The sequence below is a fragment of the Pteropus alecto genome, unplaced genomic scaffold, assembly GCF_000325575.1.
Source record: "Pteropus alecto unplaced genomic scaffold, ASM32557v1 scaffold190, whole genome shotgun sequence".
Classification (NCBI taxonomy): Eukaryota; Metazoa; Chordata; class Mammalia; order Chiroptera; family Pteropodidae; genus Pteropus; species Pteropus alecto.
In genome coordinates, this window is record NW_006430462.1 from 4,890,058 (window position 1) to 4,905,061 (window position 15,004).

At 44.1% G+C, this 15,004-nt stretch overlaps 1 protein-coding gene and 1 pseudogene across 1 annotated transcript in view; one reads left to right on the forward strand and one right to left on the reverse strand.

Moving 5' to 3' along the window:
• Window positions 1-10,365, forward strand: part of RNF185 (ring finger protein 185) — a 29,198-nt gene extending 18,833 nt beyond the window's left edge. The window contains exons 4-7 of the mRNA XM_006904930.3: window positions 1,205-1,317; window positions 2,739-2,793; window positions 5,844-5,961; window positions 7,954-10,365. Coding sequence (XP_006904992.1) covers window positions 1,205-1,317; window positions 2,739-2,793; window positions 5,844-5,961; window positions 7,954-8,051 — 384 coding nt within the window. The 3' untranslated portion in view covers window positions 8,052-10,365. The remainder of the gene's footprint in view (window positions 1-1,204; window positions 1,318-2,738; window positions 2,794-5,843; window positions 5,962-7,953) is intronic.
• Window positions 10,366-11,448: 1,083 nt separating this feature from the next.
• LOC102895800 lies at window positions 11,449-12,481 on the reverse strand (annotated as a pseudogene).
• Window positions 12,482-15,004: the final 2,523 nt, after the last annotated feature.

Here is a 15,004-nt window from a genome sequence, read left to right on the forward strand (position 1 = left end):
TGAACAATCACTGAGAGCTGACTGTCTCCAGCAGGAGAGGCCCACACTAGTAGGTGACTTAGGAATGTGGAGGGAGGACAGAAGTTTCAGAACACTAGAGCCTCAGAATCTGGATGGGGAATCTTAGAAGGGTTCCTACTACCTTCAGGGCTGTGCATTCTGACCCCAGGGGAACCTGGTGGAACATATTTGCTATAAATTTATAAAGAGCATATAACATAAGTTATGGAGCTTTTGACAGTAAGATAAAGGAAATAGGATATAAAATCATTAAATGCTGCCTTCTCTTTGGCCCTGAAGTCCTAGGTTCACATTTATATAATAAGCTTCATATCAGTGGGTCTAAAAATGCAATTTATATTCTAAGATAAATGTTGAGAATATAAATGTCAAATTATTTAATGTCTACAAAGACACTACAGGTAAGATGTTTTCATCTTTATTTTTTTTAAGAAAGTTAACCAAAATATTTTTTAATTTAACCTGTAAAAGGGCCTGGGAAACCCCAAACAGAATTCTGGTGTTTTTAATATTGAAAGAAATAGTTGAATGAAAAAAATCAATGAAAGTACATAAAAATGCTAAGCAAATTTAGATAATGAGCAAAATCTATCCTTTAGCACATAGTAAGTCACCAGAAAACAGTCAGCTTATGTGCAGATGCTAATGTCTGAGATACAAAGTTGTTGAGAAAATTATATAAAAATGAGAAGTCACAGAAAGCAATATCAAACCGCTGTGGTAATAATTGTTCCATCGGGGAAGGTGGAGATTTAGTTTGTTATATCTGCACTCAGAGCCTAAACTGAAGCTAGGTTTGTCAGACCCCTTGACATAGCTCCAGGCTTGCAGTTCCTTCCTGTTGTATTGCTGGGAGCCCCTAGAGGGAATGTAGCATGAAGAAGCTTGTTTAATTATGACGGTGCTTAACGGCAATTTTGATTTCATTACTAGTAAATATTTATTAAATGACAGGAGGAGGAGGGCAAAACTGGGGCCTGGGAAACCCTAAATAGGATTCTGATGTTTTTAATGTTGAAAGAAATAGGAGGGTAGGAATCAGAGAGTCAGGTTCCTTGAGGTGTTCCCTGCTGGTGCTGGTGTTTCCAATTTAAGGCCTCTAGTCCATGTTGTCCGGCTGGCTCTGACTGACTGCTCTATGGTGGGCTTGTCCCATTTATGAGTTTTTCTCTCCTGCTTGCAGTGGTTGGAGACCAGACCAAATAGACAGGTGTGTCCAGTTTGCAAAGCTGGGATCAGCCGAGACAAGGTCATCCCACTCTATGGCCGGGGCAGCACTGGGCAACAGGACCCCAGGTAAGGCCTTGGGTCACTGCTCAAACCCACCCCTTGGACATGAATTCACTTCCATTCTGCACCAACTTACCCTACCTTTTATGTAGTGCTCGCAGACCCTCAGTTCTGAGGTAGTTGGGATCCAGATGGGAGCCAGCTAGGAATGCAGGGGTGCCAAGTTGCTATTTCCTGAGCCGTAATACAGATATCCGCTGCCAGTGGGTAGGCAGTGTTCTGGGCAACACACAAGGCATCACAAAAACAAGTGGCAAAGTACTTGTAAAGGAGCAACCTGCAAAGCAGGCTGTCCAGCAGAAAGGTCTACAAGGAGAGGAGTTGTGTAGCAGTGATATATAAAGTACCGGGGAAGGAGAGGACAGGGGGTCTGGGAGGCTTTGTGGCGTTTGAGATTTCTGGAAATGGAGGTGTGGGTGGGTCTGGCATTCCACAGTCACACATATTAAGAGCCCTTCATGGTGTAAACATATACACCCCACCCCACCCTTTGAACTCCCCAGCAGTGTCTCTTACCATCTCCCACCTCACCCTAGCATACCCTGTGCCCAGACATATTGGACTTCTCTGAGAGGGATTTATTTATATTCACGAGCCTTTCTTTGTATTTGTTTTCCCTCTGCCTCTTCTGCCCTTCCCGGTTCTGCTCCTCTCCTCCTCCTTCTCCTCAAACTTCTGCCCATCTTTAATGAGCAGCCCTAAAGTTACCTCTTTGAAGTGACTCCTCGAACCCACATCAGTTGTTCTCACCCATTCTCCCACCCCATTTAGTTCATACCTCTATTAAAGAACTCCCTCCCTACACTGTATTGTGATTGGTTGTAGCCCCCTTTAAACCACGAACACCTGAAGAGTAGGATCTGTCAGTCTTAGTATTGGTAGCATTCTGCCTTGTGCTTCTTAATGGATAACAAGCGCTGTCCAGTATTTATGGGATGAGTGATGGAAGGGGCTAGGACCGAGAGGCAAAAAGAATAGTGTAGAGTACTTGCCCAAGAGTAGTGGGAGATAAAGCTGAAGTTAATAAGGGCAAATCAATGAGACCCTGAATCTCAGCCCTTTCTGCTGGCAGGCCATCCTCTATTTCAGTTTGGATTTGGGATTTTTTATATCTGTGACCTATATGTCACACAAGTCCTGGGAAAGGTGCCTGGCTGCCATTCATAACCAATCTGAGTCAGGCTCTCTGTGAGAGGAGTAGGCTTAGTGCAATCTGATGAACTTCTTTTAACAAACTGATTTTCTCCATAGGTAGGAAAAAACAATTGCAAGTAGAACAAAGAGTTATTTAGTATTTGGGTTATTTTGGCATAGGTTCATGTGCTGGGCAGGAAAGGGGCATGGCCCTGGTGAAGAATTCCCAGGCTACTCAGGGAGCAGCTCAAAGCATTTTGTAATAGATCTATTTTACACTGTTTCTGTTTCAGAGAGAAGACCCCTCCCCGTCCTCAAGGACAGAGGCCAGAGCCAGAAAACAGAGGGGTGAGGAAAATTCTAGGAGAACCTTCTAGAAATGAGAAATTGGCTTTAGAAGTTTCCCTCTTGGCCCTGTACTTTTTCCTCCTTGATTATAAAAGTAAAGGAAAATATGTAAAATACAGAAAAGAAAAGGGGGAGATAGAAACATTTTGGTCTATTTTCTTTCCCATTTTTTTGTAATCATACACAAATTTTATAGAACTATTTATGCGTGTATATTTTATAGATAAATGTGTGTATAAACATATATTTATTTACTTTTTTAAAAAAAAATATTTGTCTCCTCTTTTGTAACCCTCTTAAAATTTTGTTCATTCTATATTAAGTGCCTTCTGTGTGCTGGGCATCATTCTAGGCATTAGTGATACATCAGTGAACATAGCAAAGATCCTGCCTTTATGAAGTTTACAGTATCAGAGAGGGGGAGGTTTTCAGCGATATATTTTGAGATTTTTATATCAATAATATTTTATGTGACCATTTAGTGATCTGATGTATGGACTTCATATAAATTATTTAATCCACTGTTGGACATTTAGCTGTTTCCTTTTTCTGTTTTAAAAATACTTTGATGAACTTACACATACATTTTTAGCAGGTTCATGATTATTTTACTAGGATAAATTTTTAAAGTAGAATTACCAGCTCTAAATATTTGCATATTTAAATCAGATTTTTTTTTAATTTCTTGTTAAAATACTAAAGAAATTTTAAAATCAAAATATTTACCCACACTTACCAGAATCCCACAAGTATATCTTCATTTCCCCATCTTCTCTTCATCTGTATACTTGAGTGTATATATTTTTATGTAGCCATTGTCATTCTGTTTGCTGCTATAAATTTTAATTTTGGCAGTATTTTCCATGATTCTCTGTAGTGTCTGTCCTCTTTATTATTTTTAAAGGCTGCTATTTATTCCATTGAATGTCGATGCATTCTAATTTAGGTTTTCCACATTGAAGGATCTTTTAGTTGCTTCCATAATTTGCTGTTATAAATTATGCTACAGTGACCACCTTTGCATATTTTTTTTCTCATTTGAATTATGGCATTTCCTTAGAGTTCCCAAGGGTAGGTTTATTGACCGAGTCAGAGATCTTGATAGAAATTGAGGATCTCTTCTCCAGATTACCCTTGATAATAATAGCAGTTAACACTTGTTGAATTATTATTATATAAAAAGAATGTATGTAAAAGGCTTTATGTGCATGATCTCACTTAAGCTTCACATCAATCCATTTAATAGAAGAGCAAACTGAGGCCCAGGAGGTGAAGTGACTTATCCAGGCCTCACAGACAGGGCTGAAACCCAGATCTGGCTGATATTGAAGTCCATGCTCTTGATTACCAGGCACCACCATTTTAACTGTCCTAGGCTCTGGTTCCTTATGGAGTATTATTAGCTTCTAACCCAGGAATCAGAGGCTCCAGAAAGTCAGAAGCCCTGGCCTTCATGCCTGCAATGCACACCTCTCACATTGACAAGTACCTGCAGCCACCAGTGATGCCTTTTTGTCAACTCTGCCTCAGGAACAAACCCACCATATGTGAGGACTTATTGTATAGATGTTGCTAGAAGGGAGGCCGGGGGTTCAGTCCTGGGGATTGCACTGAATGAAATGGTGGTTCCTGATGAAACAATTGCACCTTTCTGGGTAAGACAGCCTTGGTCCCAGGAGCCCTCCGGCTCTCAACCATGCTGGATCTGAATAGAAGGCATTTCTGCACTGAAATGGAGACTGGTTGGTTTTCTTCCATGTAGATTTACCCTCTTATTAAATTGACTGTTAAGCTTTATATAGGTAGTCCTGCCTAGCAAGAAGTTTGAAGCTGGATGCCAGGCTGCTCAGTATGAGATAGGGAGCAGTCGCTTTCATGACTTGCAAAAGACTCAAATGAAGACTCTTTGTGGAGAACAGTTGGCCCATTCGTTTTTCTTCTTTTTATTATTTTTTAATCATTTGTTCTAAAGCTCTACCCAGGGATGCAGGGGAAGAGAGAAATTTTTTTATAAGATATGCACAGTAATTAAGAGCATGGATTTTCGGATCATGTTTACTTAGTTTTAGATCTAAACTCCACCCCCTACTACCTTGGTCAAGTTAGTTTATGTATCCTAGTGTTTAACATGGTGCCTGGCACAGAGTTAGCGCATAGAAAATGGGAGTTATTCACAATATTATGATGCTGATTGAATCTTTTCATATGAAAGATGTTGCAGTGTATAACATATAGGGAACAAAAGTTCGAGATGATACACTAAACCGCTGACTATGGCTATTGGAGGGGAGGGGCTGTGAAATGAATGGATAAGGAAACCTCTGACTTTCCATGTCAGTTATTCCTATAATGTCTGAATTTCTTGTAAGAAGCATATATTACTTTTGTATCAGAAAAAGTATTTTGAATTTTTAAAATTCCCTAACAATATTAAAAGGAAATTTGAAGGGAAAATATATCATGTCCACATACCTACATATTGTCATGTACTTGTCACCATGGTGTTCAAACGATTTTGTCTGATAACTTGGTCACAGAGTTTTTTTGTTATTGCTGCTTAGTCAGAGTAATGTCCTTTGAGAGCATGTATCAAGATTTTCATCATCACTTGCATTGTTGGCTAATTAGGGTTCCACTTTTTTGCTATTGCCAATAATCTATAGCTTGTCCTGACATTCCTTTGTAATTGGGCATAAGAGTTATTGCCAATTTTGCTGTTACAAAGTATGTAGAAAATTGTACTGGCTATTGCGGGACTCTGGGAAAGAACCTGGAGCTCTAAGAACCATGACTTGCATCAGCAGTGTTTTACTTTGGGTCAGAGCCAGTTCTTTCTGCCATGCATATCTCCTTAGCTGAGACTGTTGAAGGGCAGATGGGCCACCAGGATTCCTGTTTTGGGATCTAGATGGGAGGAAATGATATCCCCCCTTGGAAATAGGTGGCAGAGGGCAGGGAGGAGAAGTGGGTGCCACATGTAAGGTGACATGTTTAACAGGTATAGGAGAAACCTGCTTGTTCTGTTTCTTAATTGCATTTCTTCCACACAGGGATTTCAAGGATTTGGATTTGGAGATGGTGGCTTCCAGATGTCTTTTGGAATTGGGGCTTTTCCCTTTGGGATATTTGCCACAGCATTTAACATAAACGATGGGCGGCCTCCTCCAGGTAAGACCCTATTCTGTTGGTAGTCCTGCTTGAAGGCTCCTTGGATTCCAGCAATATATAGGTAACATAGGTAGCTACTACATAGATATCTGCTACATATCTACTACCTAGATAATTAGCCTTTTCAAAATGTGATAAACTCTTTTCCGATTACGGGTGGTCATGCTAATGATGATGCATACTTACCATGTATTAAGCATGTTTAGAGTGCTTACTGTTATAAACTTACCATGTTTAGAGTGCTTACTGTTATAAACTCAGGATCTTCATGATAAGCCTATGGGACAGATGTGTAATTAGCTCCACTTTACAAATCATAAAAAACTCAGTAATGTTTCCCGAGACATACCCCATGCCCATAAAATGAAAAAGTATCAACCATACACCATACCTAGCTGAGGAAAAGCCTAGTCCTGCACATGTACCCCCCTACTTTGACCTTTGGGGACTGGAAGGGGCAAGGTGAACTGGCAGGGAGTCAGGACTTCTATATTCTCTGGCATCTCTATCTAGCTTTCCTCAGGACACACATAGGGCTGGTCCCAAACTCCAGCCCTTTGGAAATAATGCCTAGGCCTGCCACCTGCTGCTACCTTTTCTTCTTCCAGCCAGCTTGAGAGTACCTACTGCATTTGGTGTAGAGCAGGGTGGTGAGGTGGGTGCCCTGTACTCTATCACAGTCTGACACCCAGGATCCTTACCATGGACCCTGCACAGCTGCAAGTTCAGTTGAGCTCTGCTTACAGTCATTGGAGTCTCGTGTGTGCTAGGCACAATAGGGACCAGATTGGAAGGTGGTTCCTGGCCAGGAGCTTATGCTCCAAGGACAATAACCCACTCCTGGGCCATTCCAGTTGTTCCCTGTCCCCACCCTGGTGCTTGTCACATAGCAGGCAATCGATGAGTCTTTGTTAACTGCCTGCCTGCATGAATCCATCAGCACACCTAACTGGGGAGTAGTATAGCACCAGGAGATCTTGGGAATGCCCTTCCTTACCTTATCTGCCGGAAAGATTTCTCCTCGGTTCACATGTTTTCTCTGAGGAAGGAGACCCCAAATGGCATGGTATGCTTCGGTGTGAAGGAGAGACAGGGCCCCGTGAAGGCAGTAGGAACCTACTTGGTAGCTTGCTTCCTTCCAACCTGGTCCAAGGCTCACCTTGGATTCCCCAGGTAAACAGTTCCACAACCAGGCTGGACTCTGGATCACTTTATCCTCTTGCCACAACACTGTTTTCTGTTGTCCTGTTTGGCACAATTTGTCCATCAAGATGTAGATTCTCTTAACTCTCCTTCCCCCGTAATCAGGACAGGGAGCTCTACATAGTAGCTGTTCTCAAAGCAGAGAGGAGTGAAGACCCAGGTTCTCAGCCCATTTCTGCTCCCAGTTTGCCATGCAGTGAAGAAGACGGGTCATTTTGCTTGTCTGAGCCCTAGTTCTCTCCTCTGGAAAAGGAAGGCACTCCATGCAGGGCTCTGAGATCTATCCTGGTTCAATAGTGCCAGGATCTAGAGACTCCATGCATCAGGAGGCAATGCTTAGAGAGACTGAGAGCACGACTGTGTGGCTTTGCCACTAATTCATGAACCTCATCATCTTGGGAAGGTCACTTCATGTCTGTGCTTTGGTTTCTTACAGAAAATGGGAATAATACTCACCAGGTGGTAATGTGTATACAATGGCACACAGAAGATGCTTAACAAACAGTAGCTTTTCTTTTATTATTCTCCCAGAGTTTTCTGTTTTATTTGCACCTTCAGGCCAAAATCTCTTAAGATAAATTGGAGACCTTATTCTCATTGTTATATTATTCCACATTTTCATAATTCCAATTTTGTTTTGCCTGATATTATTTGGGGTTTGGAAAACTTTAGTGTGAAGGTTTCTGTTGTAAAGAGATGAAGGTTGAGCCTCTCAGTTTCTGGCCCAAATGACCAATGTGCACAGCTGCAGCATTCTGACAGCCTCTTTTCTCCTCCTTGTCTCTCCAGCTGTCCCTGGAACACCTCAGTACGTGGATGAACAGTTCCTGTCACGCCTCTTCCTGTTTGTGGCCCTGGTGATCATGTTCTGGCTCCTGATTGCCTAATGCTGGGCTCCCGGCCTACATCCATGGCAGGGACTCTGGACTGGTGACATGCCACCCTCACTCTTGATGTTTGGCTTCCTGGCTAATCCCTGGAATCAGTGGGGTCAGTAACACATCAAGGAGTCTTGCTTCTCCCTCAGAGCTTTGGGACTCAAGACCAGCTGTCGAGGACCCTGGATTTTGGCCACTGCTACAAACACCCTGCTATAACCTCAGGCCTTGGCATTGAGCCGTGTCTCATGGTTACACCATGAAATCCTATCTAGCCAACTCAGCACGTCCTGACTATGCACAGGGAAGAGGCAGGAAGAGAGAAACTGTCATATCAGTACAGTTTAACCTGAGCTATATAGGAACAAAGGGATGAATCAAATGGTACTTATGGAAACTTACTTTCTTCTCTTTAAATACCCCTTGGTAAGTGGCCTCTGAAGTCTGTGGTACTCCTCATACAGAGAGGTTCCCCTTCAAGATCTCAACGCTGCTCTGTCCTATTTCCTCCTCAGCAGAGATGCAAGAAATTGCTGTCCTATAAAGATCATAATTGCAGTAGCTGAAGCTGGAGTCGCTTCATGAATTCACCAGAGACCCAAAAATCTTTTATTGGCTCCAGGCTGTACGAGTGTCTTTGGTCCCAGAGAGTGGCTTGAGTGACTTCCTAGTTTCCTGGCATAGATCATCCCTGGAGACATATGGCTTCACTCACAGATTTTCCATCAGCTTTCCCCACAAAACTACTCACATCTGCCTCTCTGCCAGAGGGCACACAGCCTACATAGACTACTGCTGAAGCCAGGGTTGACTGCTGCGTGTGAGGAAAGACCTGCATTTGGGACTCTGGTAGGATTCAGAGCTCTGATGCAGAAACAACCGCACAAGCAGCCACGTCCCAAAGCTGCAGAAGTTCTGTGTGCATCTTCTCCCAGACCTGCCAAAAGGAATCTGGGGGCTTTGTCAAATCAGCCCAGCTGCATGTTGAAGACCACCCTCCTCAGAAGCCAATTTGTCCTCAATGAAGAGGCAGGGAGGAAGGAAGACCCTAATTTTGATGTAGCTTGATGGACTCCCCTGAAAACTCTTTGTGTACATGTTAACACTAGAGCAGGCAACCCTTGGCGGGCCTGGGGAGCCTCAGCACGGTGATATGATAAGGTCTTCTGTGAAATCATTCTTCCCAAGCCCTTGATTTGTTTTTTGACTTCACTAGATTCTTCCTCTGAATTTGATTGAAGGAGTGCGGTGCCAGGCAGGAGAACAGTTCACTTGATGGAACGGATCTCGCTCTATCAGTCAGGCCTCTTTCTAGAAATCCAGCCTCTTCCGGGTAACCCTGAGGGTAGGAGGAGATGGACTTCTCTGGGGGCTTCTGTCGTTTCACACCAGTCCACTCTGTTCCTGGCTTACCCCCAGCAATAGCCAACAAGTGGTAGAAAGTCCTACCTACTGTCTTTTTCCAGATACGGTTCTGCATAGTGTGTGGAAACTAAGACCTTGTCCAAGATGAGAGAAGCCTTGCTCCCCTCTCCACAGTCTCCATCCTTTCCCCCTTGTACCTGTCAATGCCAGAGTTCAGTGTTTAAACAGACAAAATACAAGTATTGAATATGTGGTTCGTTTGCCGAATCCATTTGGTAGGAATAAGCCACCAGCTGTACAGTATACCTGATGGATTTTAAACATCCTTAGGGGCACCCACTCAAGAGTGCTCTTTTTATCACCTGGAAATCCCCAAAGTCTGAGGGGCCTCTGGAGTTGCTCAACTGGAAAGATCAGGAGACTGCCTCAGTGCAGTGGCTCCACCTAGTGGTAGAAGAGAGGACTTCAATGAGATGGACCCAACAGAAATGGGTTTCTGACAGGTTAAAGAAGGAAGGGTTCACTTGAACTCTAATGAAATGGAGTGAGCCCAGGAGAGCTCTACCAGCAAAGGTATCCCAGAAAGCTGTTAACACCATGTTGGCTATATGCCCTTTGATTTTGAAACTCACAGATCCCTACTCATCCTCTGCCAGGAGCTGGGGCAAGAGAGCCAACGTGGGACTGCTGGCCCAGCCTCGACAGGGAGCCCCCTTCCTACCAACCCTTTGCAGGCTCATCACCTTGCCCCTCTGCCAAGGCAGTTTTCCTTTCTTTTATGTGTGTTTTCTCTGTTCTTGGCCTCCATCATCTTCCTGCCACTTTTGTGGTTTAGGACCAGGTCTCAACTACAGTCAGAAAATGATACTATGTACAGTGGCACACCTTGACCGGTCACTAATTTTCACTGTTGTGAAAGTGATTCGATTTAGAATTAAATGGTTTTACATTACCACGAGCTGTGGACTTCTTGATTGTGTCATGGGTCAAGGTTGGGTTGGCAGTAGTCATACTGGTCTGGCCTCTGGGAAGCGCTTGTATGTCCTTGAGAATGTCAAAATGAGGATGAAAGTCTTCAAATAGCCATTGATACTTAGATATGAGAAGTGTAGGCTAGAGGCCTGGCTTTATATATATTCCTACCCAAGGTGTGACCTGTCTGACAGGCAGCCCCAGTCCTTACAGGTATGTGGAATTTCTAAGCTTGCAGGCTGCCACAGTGGAGCTTAGCTTGATCAGAACCTTGAAGACAATCACAAGTTATTCACTGTCAGCATCTCTGCATGTTCTGTGACAGGGCAAGTGATTTCCCTGCAGGAGTGTGCTGCTTTGTGAATTTCCTCAGAAGCAGAGTGGAGATAGAAGATAGTGAAGTTACAAACCTGGCCCAGCCACAGGCTCCCCAGCACACAAGAGTCACAGGTCATCCCTCTGAAAGGAGCTCTTTTTTCCCTCTTACACTTTGACCTAATAATTATCAAGTTGATTAGTGCCAAGATAAAGTAGAAAATGCAAAGGTAAAGAGAACTCCAAGAACTCAAAAGCCCAATAAGAAAAACAATTTTTGTTTTCAGTGGAAAACAAAATACAGAAGTAGGACAATAAAACCTCCATGGACTAATCACCCAACCCCAATAATCATGAGCACAGGTCTAGTCCTGTTTCATCTCTACTCTCACTTCTCTCATCCCCTACTGGTCTGTTTTGAGGCAAATTCTAGTTTTGTCATCTATTAAGTATTTCAATACACATGAAGGATATTTTTAAAACAACCAAAATGCCTTTTGTTACCTTAAATAATTTTTTAATATCATAGATCCAATTGTTTAAATTTTCCTAGTTGTCTCAACTTTTTTTTTTTTTGGCTGAGTACAGTGAACTTTATTGATGGTGCATGACACAGTAGGGCTCCCTAAGCCCCTCCCCTTCTTCATGGGGTCTGGGATGGAAACAGGAGGTCAGGAGATTCTCAATGTGTTGGGGGATCGATTTGGGGCAAGAATTCCCCAGAAGCTGAGGGCCTCTTCTTCGCACTGAGGTTGGTGGTCCAGGGGACTCATTCCTTGGAGACCATGTGGACCATAAGGTCTACCACCCTGTTGCTGTAGCCAAATTCATTGTCATACCAGGAAATGAGCTTGACAAAGTGGTCATTGAGGGCAATGCCAGCCCCAGCATCGAAGGTGGAAGAGTGTGTATCACTTTTCAAAGTCTCAGGAAACAACCTGGTCTTCAGTATAGTCCAGGATGCTCTTGAGGGGACTCTCTGACACCTGCTTCACCACTTTCTTGATGTCATATTTGGCAGCTTTTCCCAGGCAGCAGGTCAGATCCACAACTGACAGGTTGGGGGTAGGGACACGGAAGGCCATGCCAGTAAGCTTCTCATTCACCTCAAGGGTACCCTTCCCCACAGCCTTGGCAGCGCTGGTAGAAGCAGGGATGATGTTCTGGGCAGCCCCTCGGCCAACACCACAGCTTCCCAGAAGGGCCATGCACAGTCTTCTGGGTGATAGTGATGGTGTGGACTGTGGTCATGAGTCCTTCCACGATGCCAAAGTTGTCATGGATGACTTTGGCCAGGGGGGCCAAGCAGTTGGTGGTGCAGGAGACATTACTGACAATCTTGAGGGAGTTGTCATACTTCTCATGGTTCACACCCATCACAAACATGGGGGCATCCGCAGAAGGGGCAGAAATGATGACTCGCTTGGCTCCACTCTTCAAGTGAGCCCCAGCCTTCTCCAAGGTAGTGAAGATACTAGTGGACTCCACAACATATTCTGCACTAGCATTGCCCCCATTTGATGTTGGTGGGATCTCACTCCTGGAAGACGATGACGGGCTTTCCATTGGCGGCAAGCTTCCCATTCTCAACCTTGACTAAGCCTTTGAACTTGCCATGGATGGAATCATACTGGAACATGTAGACCATGTAATTGAGGTCAATGAAGGGGTCATTGATGGCGACAATATCCACTTTGCCAGAGTTAAAAGCAGTCCTGGTGACCAGGTGCCCAATACTGCTAAATCCGTTCACTCCAACCTTCACTATCATGTCTCAGGGTCACTGCTGGCACTGCACAGGAGGACACGGCTCCATCTATCAAACAGGAAGAGCAGAGAGCCTATATAGTTTGAATTGAATTGCTATTAGATGTCTCAAGTCTCAATTACATCCCTAGGTTCCACTTTCCTCTCTTTTCTTTGCAGTTTATCTGTTAAAGACACCAGTTCATTTGTCCTGCTGCATTTCCAACAGCTTCAGTTTTACTGTTTGCATTACTGTGGTGTTAACAAGTTCCTCTTACTCTTATATTTTCTGTGAATTGGTGGTTAGATCTAGAGGCCTGACCAGATTCAGGCTTGATTTTTTCATTGTTGTTGTTTTCTTTTTTTTTTTGGTAAGACTATATCACAAGTGGTAGTGTATACTTCTTGTTGCATCATACCAGGAGGCACATAATGTCTGGCGGTCCCTCTTTGTGACGTTAGTAGCCCTTACTGATTATTGTCTAAAACAACACTCAGTACTGTCCAATAGAATGTTCTCCCATGATGGAGATGTTCTCTAACTGCACTGTCCAACACAGTAGCCAGCCAACAATAGGGAGCTATTGAAGGTTTTTGAGTAGAGAAGTGATAGAAACAACTTGGGAAGATTAATCAGTCCATCTTATGTGGGACGATTCAGGGAGGGAAGAGACTAGAGGCCAAAGACTGGCTAAGTTTGGAGCAAGTGACACTGAGAAGGTCTGGCAGTTCTCTCGGGATGGCAGATCCTGAACCTTAAGATGGTCTAGTTTCTCTTTTCTATAGGCCCAGAGAGTTGACTTTGAGCCAGTCATCAGGATCCGACCTCAAGGACTGAGCAAGCCATGGTCACAAAAACTGTGGACAGGTGACAGATGTTAGAAATACAGTAGGTCTTCTTTTCTGCCCTCCAGAAGTCCCCTCTCAAGTTCACAAGTGATTTTGAAATGTTCTTTGGGTGCATATTGAAAAGATATCTCGGGTATATAATTTCCACAGACTGCTATGCTCTTCCTTTACATTTCAACTTGCATTTCTCAGTGTTAGTCTGAACTTCCTTACGGGGGACTTAGGGGAGTTGGTTATACCCCACTCCCTGCTGGTGAAGACCATGAGGCTGAAGGTGGGAAAGAAATGGAATGAGAGAGTGAAGAGGCAGAAGAGACAGACGAGTGACTTGCTGTGAGACAGAAGTGTCTGGGAAAATACAGTGTAACTTCTTTCCATGTGGAGGGTGAATAAAATCCACCACCCCACTTTTGCTAGCCATGAGATAGCAGAAGAGTTCCCTGGATCTCTGTCACTTTAATTCAACACATAATTTTGCAGTTACTATAATCATAGCAGAGATTTCCTTAGAAACTGTAAAGCCAACTGCTGAAGAGTGTTCCCAGGAATTAACAGAAATCAGGCGCATTGCCTACACTGCCCTCCCAGCACTTTATACACGCACAGGACATCAGGAGCCACCTGCCACACCCAGAGGAGAAAAATCTGACCTGCATCTGGTTTGGACTATGTGGTCAGGGCAGAAAGAGCATTGCCCTCACCTTTGCTTATTTGACTGCTGGGACCAGAAGCAGCTGGGTTGAACTTTGTCCTTGATGAAGGCATCATGATCCATTTCCTGGGCCCCATCCCTGTCCCTTCCTGGTCATTTGGACAATTTTCCCATGACCTAAATCTAATCTAAGGAAATGACACTTGCCAAGACCCAGCATAAGAGAATCAGATGGGAGGGACCTCAGGGACCAGATCATGTGGCTGACCTTTATCACACGGAGGACCCCAACCTCCTCCCAAGCCCAGTGAGGGGAAGTGGTTAAGGCACCTCAGCCAGCTAGCAGCTGCCAGAAACCAATCTGCTGTTCTAACTCCTTATCCAGTGCTCTCTTCTATAAGAAAAGAGGAGGCTGCAAAGCAAATCCAGTCCACAGATGCGTTTCCTTTGGCCTACATGGCATTTTTAGACTTTTTAAATGTTCCCAACATTTTAAAAAATGGGAAATTTCACCTAAACTATCTAACATTTTAGATTGTCTTGAAAAATTGAAGATCTGATGTGCTGGGTTCATTTATATATCTATTTGGCCTGGCTAAGGATCTGCCCCTGGATCCTTCCCATCTTTGACCTAGAGATTATTTAGTGAGTGTCAGTTTACTCAGTGGTGCAGAGAAGTGGTTTATCTGAGCTGGATGATTCTAAGAAAAGTCCACCCTCACTCGCTTACCCCTGGCCCCCAAAGCTGTTTTGTTGGGTAGACCTGGTTTCTCCACATCCACATTCTTGATTCCAAACACTCTACTGGAAAGAGCTTCAGACTGGGAATCAGGAGACTTGGGTTTCCATCCCAGCTCAGCTGTGCCATTTCAAGGTAGCCGAACTTGTCCTCTCTGGCTCTTAGTTGTCTTCATCTGTAAAATGGGCTGAGGGCCCTCTGTGTTGAGGCCTCCGGCCGGCGCAGAATCATCCTTACCAGCTTGGGCACCCAAAGAGGGAGTCGCTCACACTAGGGGGCGCGAGGGCCGCCGCAGAGCCCGAGCAAGGGGGCGGGGCAGAGACC